The sequence below is a fragment of the Copidosoma floridanum genome, unplaced genomic scaffold (assembly GCF_036245765.1).
Source record: "Copidosoma floridanum isolate Cflo_tuat_1 unplaced genomic scaffold, Cflo_Japanese_pri ptg000020l, whole genome shotgun sequence".
Lineage (NCBI taxonomy): Eukaryota > Metazoa > Arthropoda > Insecta > Hymenoptera > Encyrtidae > Copidosoma > Copidosoma floridanum.
Window position 1 is genome coordinate 30,033,791 of NW_028321897.1, and position 11,532 is coordinate 30,045,322.

At 37.9% G+C, this 11,532-nt stretch overlaps 1 protein-coding gene across 1 annotated transcript; it reads right to left on the reverse strand.

Annotated features, from left to right (window-relative positions):
* Positions 1 to 3,485: 3,485 nt before the first annotated feature.
* LOC149374429 (uncharacterized) lies at positions 3,486 to 4,478 on the reverse strand. Its single transcript, XM_089593712.1, has 3 exons — positions 4,414 to 4,478; positions 3,832 to 4,281; positions 3,486 to 3,772 (listed from the first exon to the last, which is right to left on the reverse strand). Exons 1-3 carry the CDS (start codon positions 4,476 to 4,478, stop codon positions 3,580 to 3,582), a joined length of 708 nt encoding a protein of 235 aa, XP_089449838.1. The 3' UTR covers positions 3,486 to 3,579.
* Between the last annotated feature and the right edge of the window lie 7,054 nt (positions 4,479 to 11,532).

The following is an 11,532-nucleotide window of genomic DNA, read 5'->3' on the forward strand; positions in this document are numbered from 1 at the left end:
CTTAAGCATAGACATAAAAGAAATAAAGACTGCTTGTTCTTATTTACGGCGCTAAAGCACAAGTAAAAGAAGACACAACATCGAACGTGGGTATCTGTCTCTCTCGCACATTTACACCTATGGCAATGTACGAGGGAGACAGATACCCACGTTCGATTTTGTGTGTCTCCTATTTGTGCTTCAGAGCCATAGAGATATTATAAAATAGAGGGGGCAAGCTATACGGTCTCCTGTAAGTTAAAGCGTCCGCTCGGTAGAAAGAGAAAGAAAACTGGACGGGTCTTGCATCTCCCTCACACCTTTCCGTTGATTGGCTCTAGCAGTCTCTCTGTTTGTTTGAACTCCTAACCAATACAAAATGTGTTTACTCGTGCAATAATTGATTGTTTTTACCAAAATATTCTTATTTTATAAATGTGCAAATCAGAAAGGTTATTCATGTAACATATTAAGGTCATAAAACATCACCACGAATAGGACGTATTTTAGAATATAAATTATTTAATCGAATAAAAAACGGTCAAAAGTTGTAATAAAGTATTATATGCTGTAAGTTTCGCTTTGCATAAATAATAAAAAGTCGCTATTGCGTATTTTCGATTTGTCTTTGAATTATATTATTGTACTAAAACAGTTTTTCTGTATACTAAGAAAAAATTCCGAAACGAAGAATAAGTTACAAGATACGAACGTGCGCTTAAATAGTAATGAATTGAAACTTATTATTAATTGATCATTCCAAACATTATTTATTCACCTTTGAATATTGTCATTTTATTATTACGCATTCGAACTCGGTACTTTAAATCACCTAACTTGTCGCTTTCGTGCTTAAGGCGTTTATCTAAATAATTTTGAATAACAAGATAAATTAACTGTTGGCGATGATCGTACAAAGGTTCTTGTTCAAAGCTGTGGTCATCGTTGTTAAAAATATCAAAAGGTAAAATTTGCAATGTTTCAGACGAAATTTTAAAAAAAATATTTGGTGATAATAAATCCTGCTTAAAACGTCGTAATATTTTTTCAGTAGCAAAACAGATTTTAAATACGTCATCGGATGCATTATGCAATCCCCCTCTATTTTTTAAGACTGTTAGGTTTGATTGTGTTGTAGCTAAGCCTTGCAACATATTTTTACATTCTGCACAATGAACTTGTCGTTTAATAGAATAGACAACAGCTCCGGCTGTATGTCGGATGATATTATCTAGGTATTCAGACTGTAGCCATTTTCCATCGGTTGAATAGTCGTGATCTGCCAAGAAATTCTTCTGGTGTAAAAATGATGCCACGGGAAAGTCTTTGCTTTTTAACGAACGGAATGTAGTACTTTCAGTACTCTTGTTTGTATTTTTTTCATCATTTTCAGCAGTGGAAGAGTTAATTGAAGACGTATCATTTTGTACATCGGATATCATGAGCGTTTTATCTTGCGGAGAGCAGTTGGCGGATGCCGGCACTTCCACATTCATATTGTTCAATAACAGTTTTTTGTACGCCGATTAAAACTGGACAGTAGTCGGATTACTCGTAAACCCGTTCATACGTCTTATTAACGCAAAGAACATTTCAACATGATCCTGACTTAGTTTGTAGGACAAAAAATAATTGATTTTTTTTTTTGTAATCAATGATTCGCACAGAGCATATAAATTTCGCAAACAAATAATAAATCCGAGAAAGCCTGTTTTTACAATTTTCGATTGCAGTACACATTTTTTAACAGAATTGCTTCGTTTCCTTGAATGATTTACAGTAGCTTCACTTTCTGCTTCAGAATTATGTGCGAACGATGTACTTTGCTTCTCTAAATTAATTTCAACTGCTTTACTTTCTTTTTCCAAATTACTTGTTACAGATTTACTATTTTTTTTACTCTTACTATTTCCTGCATCTTTTGTTTGACTTTTTTGAACCGGAACAATTACGTCTAGTTGCTCAACGAATTCTTCGAAACTTTCGAGTAGATTTTTCACCCAAGGTAGTGTTTTCTCTGTAATAGCTTTCCTGCCAGGTGTTTTACAATACAAATTCTTTGCATTTAATACATCAAACACGTCATTAAAAATTTTACAAAATTGTGCAGTATGTGTGGCACCTGTGAAATCGTTATGTTTAAGAGTATTCTCGAGAAAATTCAAAGCAGTTGCGGTACTGGAGCTTAGAATTTGAGCGGCTAAGAAAACTTTCATTTTTTCGTTAAGAAAGTGTATGTGTCTGTTTTTAATCGAGCAAGCACAGTGCATTCCCTCATCATACTGCACATTGTTAAGCCTCTCAATGTATTTCCAATCAATCAAATACTTTTCTTGGTAAACAAGTGGTCCTTTCAACGCTAAATAATTCCGCACTAATTTAAGCATATGGCATGGGTCAAAAAATACGTATACATTTGCAGATGTTGCTGGATGAGAGAAATATGGCTTGAAATTAGATTTATCCGTGTAAGAGAAGTTCGCTCCCAAAAACTTACAAGTTTTTTGATTGGATTCGTCTCCATCAAAAGTAACGCTCACAACATTTATTTTATATTTGTCCAATTCAATTAGAAGATCCTTTAAAAGAATGCTCTTTTCATCGCCAGTTAAAGAACTACTTAAATAGTAGGCCACTGGAGTTTTAAATCCCCCATTAATATTAACGAGCATAAAAACTAAGGCTTTGCTAGCTGGGAGCCTTTTACCATCTTCACCCCGTTCTTCAAGTTGACCTCCCAGGTCTGCTAATCCTTTCCACTCGTGAGAATTTTTGCAGTAGAATACCAACCTCTTGATGTGCATTTCGTCGAATGTTACATTAAACAGTAATTCTTTTCCCTTGCTCTCACTGACACTAACCATTTTTGAAACGTGCTCGATTATCTCTTGGCAAATCCCAGGCTTATAATTTTTGGAGCAGTTCCAGCGGTTTAAAGTTTCTGGGCATGGAAGACATTTTAAGAAACTTTGCCTTACCATAGCATAACCAGCCGGTGAATGGTAGTGAAGAGTTCTTGCGAAAGTCTTCAGTTCTGACGGAAAAGGAGTGGTTGTTTGTTTTTCTTTCATTCTCTTAATCAGCTGCTTAATATGTTCAGGTAAGCCCTAAGAAATCATACAAAGGATATCGTTATAGAAAAAAAAAATTAAATTCACAAGTTTTAAAACAATGTTTGAATATTTACTACAACAGTCAAGTAATAAAAAAAATTGTAATCTTGATTACAGCTAGCGTTCACTTATTTCATATAAAAACACACTGTTTCAAGTCTATTCATGTAAACAATGATACCATTTTGGTAATTATATACTTGATTAGCAGAAAGAGTAATCGAATAAATACCAATTTCATCATTGTGGATAAAAACATTCAAGAAATACATCACTACAGTGATTGTAAATGTAAAGATCAATTTGTAAAAATCATTAAAAAAAAGTTAATCAGAGTAACATAAGATCACAGCTAGTGACATTAATATGTACACATGAATAATTTTGCTTCTCCATAAAAAATTACAGAACCTCTAAGTACTCTGCAGCAGATAAATTTTCTTTTTCTTTCAAGCTCTGTACTACTTCACTAATGTTTTCCAGTTTTTTACAGATACGAGTTCTTTTTGCTGGTTTTGTCTTGTTGCTTATCTCTATAATTCTTATAATTAAGAAAAAGCTGCCATGCTTCATCAGACACACAATGGGATCTACTGAAATACTTCGTTTCAAATCCGTTCATGAACCTCACTTTTTTGGTCTCCACTTCATCGGATTCGTCACTAGTAAAGGAACTTTTCCTGAAAGTGTGACAATAATTATAATTTCTTAAAATTTCTTTTGGATCCAATTGTATTACCTTTTTCTGTTCTTGAAAACATCACCGAAATCAGTTGACATCAGTAAATCACTGGAGGGTACAGTGCCGGTAGATAAACTTGTGTTGAAACCAGTAGGATTATCCATTCCTCTGGTAGGATCTTCGATATTGTCTGTACAAATATTAGCTGGTGTCTCAGCAGTATCTCTTACAAGTTCATGTACAGGCGCCGACATTGGACCTGTCAAAGAGCTGGTGTGTACTGATGTTGGTTGATCACCTAGTCCCGTAAAATTACTACCTTCCTGTCTACTCAATAGACTGATAGGGATTGCATCAGGCAATAAACGTTTCACGGTAGTGTATCCTCCTGTTTCGTGACAGTCACTTTGATTAAAATGATCACTGCATACTGTAGCACTTTTTGTCACGGATGACAGTCCAAGTGCTGATATCCATTTATCTTTCAAGACATGATCATCAGGAAACCTGCAACATCCAATATGCTTGATAATTTTTTTTCTTACTTCATAGATTTCACAAGAAAATTGAAGGAAATAAAGTTACCTTTATATACCCTCTTATTTTTATTACACTTACTTTTATTTATTGTATACTTACTTGTGAAAGCTGCAGCTGTTGTCACCAGGAATTGAAAACTTTTTGCAGGCTACACAAGTTCTCATGGTTATAACATATAATTAAATGTTATCAACCAAATAAATAACAAAAATCAAGAAAAAAGGAACTAATTATAACACTCTTTGTTGATGCATTATTCTGCCTGCATTATCGCTTCTGCTAGCTGCCTGCACAATATATCAATAAGCTGGCTGTATGCATGTGTAGATTGCTCGAGCCAATCAACAGAGAGGTGCGAGGGAGATGCAAGACCCGTCCGGTCTTCCTTCTCTGTCTACCGAGCGGACGCTTGTCGAGCTTACTTGCCCCCTCTATTTTATAATATCTCTATGTTCAGAGCTGTACATAAGAACAAGCAGTCTATATTTTTATATGTCTATGGTCTGAAGCTAATAAAAAGTACATGCATATGTTATGACCTGGCCGCTGACTATTGCATACCGACTGCAGATGGTGCTCGAGGCGTCTGTCTGTGGGGTACACTAGGGCCGTACCATATAACTATTTTTCTGTACATCGGCCTATGTTATAACATAGGTCCGCGAAAATAAAAAAAAGTTATATGGTACGGCTCCAGCTCTCTCACGGCCAGAGTCGGCAACTCTCCTCTCTGCCCGACCGATCATGGCTCGGCGCCTGTGCCATGGCTTGCGCGCACGAGTCAGTCCCAACTGGCTGCTCAAACTGAGCACACGTAACTGTCCTTCTAACTTGGAACTTAAATAAACTTCTTGTTTTCAGATCGAGTTGTATCTCTCTCTCACGTCCATCCATGTACCTGGCAGCTGTGGGCTGCCATCTTCGGACATACCCTCTCTTGGGTATCTCATCCCACATGTCGATTGCCTGGGCTGATGAGTTCGCTACCCAGTAAGACACTGAAGTACCAGGTGATGGTCAGAAAGTCCCCTGGAATACTGGAGAGACCTTTCCTTGGAGTGTCCTAGTCCTCTGATAATCCTGGTACAACCGGCCACGTGATTTGAGCCTTTCTTTGCAAATGCCCTGGGGACGATGTCCAGGTCCTTGAACCTAAGCTAGGATCGCGATTACCAACTTCGGACTACCCTAGCTAATTTCAGAAGGAAATACGGATTTTTACTAGCCGTCAATTTAGTGAGGGAGCGCAGAACTGAGCGTCGCAAGCTCTGGCTCTTCAGATCAGAAATAAAACTGTCTTGAACTCTAAGAGACTGAACTAGAACTGCCATTCTTTGTGGGTCCTGCTCTTTTTATACCTAGTAGCAGCGCTTGGGTTGTCCCTCATCAAGTCCCTGCTTACAGCGATCACGCGATTATCGTGCGATTGCCATACGATTATCTTGCGATTATTACGCGATTGACTCGCAATACTCGCGTGAGAAATTGTACAGATTTCTGAAGTAACAATCGCGTGATAATCGCGCAATTTTGGCAGAATAATTGGAGCGAAAAATATTATGCAATGTTTTGGTCCACACCACTGTTTAAAGAAGACTATGGCCGATGATTTTCCAATAAATAAGCTTTACCTATTAGTAGTATATTATATGCATACAAGTTAGCCGTTCGCATTGGTTAGATAGAACGGCATGATATTACATTTTTGATCAATTACATTCGGTAACTATTTACAGTTCGTATGTAAAAGATAAATGTTGTGTGAAAAATAATCTCTAGCTTGGACACCCGAGTGAATGAAATTTTTTCTCGTCACTTGCCCTGAACGGCAAAATCGCACATTATTTTTGCTTTATCAATCAGAGCTGGCATTAGATAGAGAATCCAGGTTTGTAAACTACGGCAACCCAACCTAACTGAGTTCTCGCTTGGAGAAATCTATTATATTCTGCAAAATATGTATATTACTCTTTAATAATTAGGTAAATTACTTTTATAACAACAAATCATGCAATTCAGCATGGATAAGAGTAAAAAAATAAATAAAATTTTTTTTACAAGCATTAAAATATTTTTAATAATTTTTCACCTTAAAAAAACATATTAAGAATGTTATATATATTGTAACATCGGTGTATCCACATTAATTTTTTTTCCTCTTGCTTCAAATCTTTCCGTGCCGATTTTAAAATACAAAACGCAGGGGCCAACGTGCATCTGCAAAGAGGTGAATCACCTACAAGAATGCTCGTAGCTAAGGTACTACGACCATGCATGACTCACTTACATGCACGCTGGCCCACGCTGACCGGAAATGCAAAATAAAATATTTTTCTACAACCATCGATACAAAAGTTTAACTGGGAACAGTTAAACTGAAATATTAAATTCAGATATAATGTTAGATAAACATAAGGTTAAACATTAGGATAGCTTAGAATTAATGCATAGAAATAAGCGAAAATATTATTACAAGCCAGAATCATCACAAACAACCAGTACGTACTACACCACTAGCAAACAACTACATTACATATTAACTATAACAAATTTGGTACACAACTTTAGTAACCTTCAAAGAACTATCCGATTTTTACCATTCAAGTTAGCAAACTCATAATTTACAGAGTAACCATTTTTTCATCAAATTAATAATTTCATTAACATACTGCAATAGTCTAATTTGTAATCTAGTTGATTGCTAACACCTTTTCCCGAATGTAAAGGAAGAACGGAAAATAGCCCTTCCCTTTTTCTTGACTCGGAGAGAGAGTCCGTATGCCTGCCTCCAATAGGGGTAACAGAGTCCTGATTCCCCAGGGTACCACGAGACGACTCCCTCTCCAACTACTAGCAGCAGAAAAACATGTTTACCAAAATTATACCAAAATTCCGCATTATTTTCGTAACATTATAAACATTCAAACTACCGGTAAAACAAATTATGTTAACTCACAACAAGCAAAGCACTAGTATTCTAACAACTGCTATTCTTATTATCATCATTATGATTATTATTATTGTTGTTATTATTATTATTATTATTATTATTATTATTATTGTTACTACTATTATTATAAATACCACCGCTAATTATAAGTTAGTACGGCCGCAGCCACCGTTTTGGCGCTTAAGTAGTAGTATTAACTAACAACTCACCAATCGTTTGTTCACCTTAGCATCAACCGAATTGTTAAGCGATTTTCACCGCTCTTTTTGCAATGAACTTAGCTGAACGAACAACCAATGTGTAGCATTAGTAAATATTAACAATACCTGGTCGTAATGTTAAGATTAAAATATATTGAAATTCTGTCAACTTTTGATGTAAAAGAGAAAGGAAAAGCATGAGTAAGTGAATCACCTTCCCTTCTCTTGACGCACAGAGGAGAACAAGCCGGATGTGGGATGTGCCAATTTCTGAGTGGCTAAACTAGAGCAGTTCTAGCCAATTAGATTTTCGGCTATTGTCTTTTCTTCAAAATTTTCCGGCAAGTTTTCCTGCGTTTTTGAGCCAGCGCGTGACCGAGGTCCGCTTCTCGCAATAAAAAAGCCCGTAGGCCCAGAGGAAAATCAGTTTGCAGTTCGTAGTTCAGAGTTTGACTCGACTTGACTCGGCTCGAAGATAGCCCTTCAAAGTGGACTGAGTAATAAGAGTCCGCCTCTGCTACAACCCAGTCTACTGCGAAGCGAGGTAAATCACTTCAATTCGGCACGCGAAATTCGACGATACCCTTCGAAGTAGACTGAGTAGTGAGAGCCCGACTCTGCTACAACCCAGTCTTCTGCGAAGCGAGGACACTGTCGAATTTCGCTACCACCCTCGTACGATCAACTGGTTGCCAGAGTCCGTCTCTACTGCCGCTTGATCTTCCTCGAGAGCGACTTACATTCACGCTGCTTCAACGTCTGTATAACAACTTTCGCGTTTAAATAAAAGTAAGTGACAACATATCATATTCTTTCTTTTGACCAAGTGTTTCCTTTAGCGCGAATACCATTACTCGCCCTAGTATTGGTACCCGTGGATCACCGGGAAGTGTAAAGTGTTTTCGTTTGCGCGAACGCCATATTAATACCCGCGGATCACCGGGAAGTATAAAGTGTTTTGTTTGCGCGAACACCATTACTCGCTATAGTATTGGTACCCGTGGATCACCGGGGAAGTATAAAGTGTTTTTCGCGAATACCATTACTCGCCCTAGTATTGGTACCCGTGGATCACCGGGAAGTGTAAAGTGTTTTCGTTTGCGCGAATACCATATTAACACCCGTGGATCACCGGGAAGTATAAAGTGTTTGTTTGCGCGAATGCCATATTAACACCCGTTCATCACCGGGAAGTATAAAGTGTTTTCCACGAACGCCACTACTCGCCACAGTATTGGCACCCTTCGGTCACCGGTAATAACAAATTAATCTCCAGTATAAAGTGTTCTTCGCGAACGCCATTACTCGCCACTGTATTGGCATCCTTCGGTCATCGGTAATATCAAATTAGCCAAGGACAATTCGTTGCCCTCCGTGGTAATAATACTATTAGAATAACAACGAACGATCGAGTTAAGGCAAATGCCTACCGTGATATTAATGTGTCAAGGTCAAATTACATACGATATCCTTACTCGTGACGGTGTTAACTGTTTTTAGATCGTGAACGAGGTATACACCGCTCTTGACAAAAGAAAACCGCGAGCAAGTGCATCGAAATATTGCACAGCAGTCAGTCTTAGTCGCGTGAAAGCAATTGTACCCCTTTTTGAGTAACGCGTCTTTAAGCTGAATTACCCTTTTAACCCCGCGTCCCACCTACGCGCCCAGTGTGAATACCGAGCTATTGAGCGAAAGCTTAGGCTCAAATAACACGTTGCGCCGACGTAACAATATATACATACATACATACTTTTCAAGATAAGGATATACACATGTGCACATAAATAAAAAATTAATATAAAATTATGTAGTCAAAAGAAAATATGTATGAACTTTGTTTTTAAACGAATTCTGTTTTTAACTGTTTGATTGTACATATGTTACTCTTAAGGCTATTTAGTATATTATAAGACGTTGGCACCTTATCACTTACTCTTTTTTTCATAGATTTTAGGTAATCGATAGTGATTATACTGTTAATAGAACTATTTTTAAGAAAAATTGATAAAAGTAGCGTACATTTGATACACCGAGAAATCAATCAAGCTGCAACAAGTTGTGATCAGTTGACAATCTTGGGACACAAATAATAATTCGTATTCTTTAAAAGTGCTTTGTTAGTACTTATGTTAATTTGTCTAATCAAATTATCATTTCCTACCCGTCATTCACAATTTATCACAGTAAACTATAACTTAATCAATTTTCTAGATTAAAAACTTTACACTTTTTCATATTGTTTCAGATTACAATACTATTAATAATTTGAAAAAATCATAGACCCCCAGTTAATAAAACTTAGGTCACATAGGTAAGCTTTTACAATAAATTGTGACGTGGTAGCTAAAGCTATCATGTCACTGTATACCTATATTTCGGGACAAGTCATCGGCGGCTACCGAGTCCTGGAATAACATATATATTTTCTACATGTAAATCTATAACACATTACTTATTGTGTGTTCTCGGTGCCACGGACTACGAGCCAGAGGAGAAAGAAGGACCGAAGACCATAAAAGGGATTGAAAGTGTGTGAGGTATGATTGGGTGAGCATGTGTGTAAGATAGAGAAGGAGAGAGGCGAGGGCTCGTGACACGTCGGAGAGGTGTGAGCACCGAGCGGCCGCGTCGATTTCTTAGTTTTTGAAACCTCCAATAATTTACCGGTTTTTAGGCGTGTTGGAGATTTTTCAGATACATGGGAGGGGCACGCGCATCTGTTGAAGTGTACTGCCATAACGCAGTCAGTATCGCGTGAAGCGGCCTAGAGAGCAGATAGGAAGGAGAGAGTGATTGGATATAGGAAAAAGTGACAGGTAGAGCTGAGAGTGAGGGAAGAGATCCAAAAGGAGAGCATAGGAGAACACCGAACAATACTGCCCGAGAGTTAACCGTGCCGCCGAGCCTACACGACGATTGAGACGAACTCCAGGTAGCACCGGGTGACGGCGAGTACAGAGAGAAGGTCACTTTACGGAGGACGGTGCACTAGGTGTTATTTCGAGGTAAAGGTTTGGAGATGATATGATTGAGTCAGGATAAATGGATGTAGGATCTATATAGGGATAGGAGAGATTGAATTGAGCGGAAGGTATGCTTGAGGTTGTGTGTGTGTGTGTGTGTAACCTAGGTGCCGGCCACCAACAGTCGAACCAGGGAGGAGTTCGGTGAAGAGGACGACCGGAGGTGACTGCACGAAGATATCTACCTCGAGAATAGTGTGCCAATATATATATGTAAGTAGAGAGATTTGATTTGATTTGAAAGCTAATTTATTCATGCCAAGGGCATTACACCCGAATGGCAATTTTTTGAAGTACAAAGATTTTTTGATAATGTTATTATCGACAGTATTAAACAAAAGTTACAGAATTTTTACAGATTTTGATTTAGTTTGAACGGCGACAATTTAACATAGCAATCTATACATATATATATATTCGTTAATTTACATTTGGTCGCACTTAATTTTAGTTTCATTTACAGTATACCCTAGATTTGAAAAAGACAAGTAGTAATTAATCGTAACAAAATATTTTCAGTCTTGCCATAATGACTTAGTAGAGCTTACAATCTTAAACATAAGCGTGCTTAGTAGTCAGTCCCCCTGTTTTTCTAAATAAAAACGGTAAAGAGTTGTCTTAAAGACGTTCAGCGAATCAACCTGCCTAATACTTAGTGGGATAGTATCCCACAACCGCATAAGTCTCTGCGAAAAGGCTGATGCGTATGACGATAGCGATGCAGTGGGAATCATAAATGTCGGCCGATCACGACGCGCTGAACAACGGAGCCCATCCGCAAATCGAGGGAGTAAGTCGAACAAGTACGAAGGCTCACCCGAGGCCAAGAGTTTATAGGCAAACACAGCAAGAAAGTACTCCCTTCTAAAGCTTGGCCGTAACCAACCCAGCCTTTTATAGTACTGAGAGAGTGATGCATCCCTCCTCAACCGAAAGATGTACCTAACAACAGTATTAGACAGACGATCGAGCTTGGTGGCCAGGTACCCTGAAAGACCCATGTAGACTAAGCAGGCATAATCGAAGTGGGGAACAACAAGAC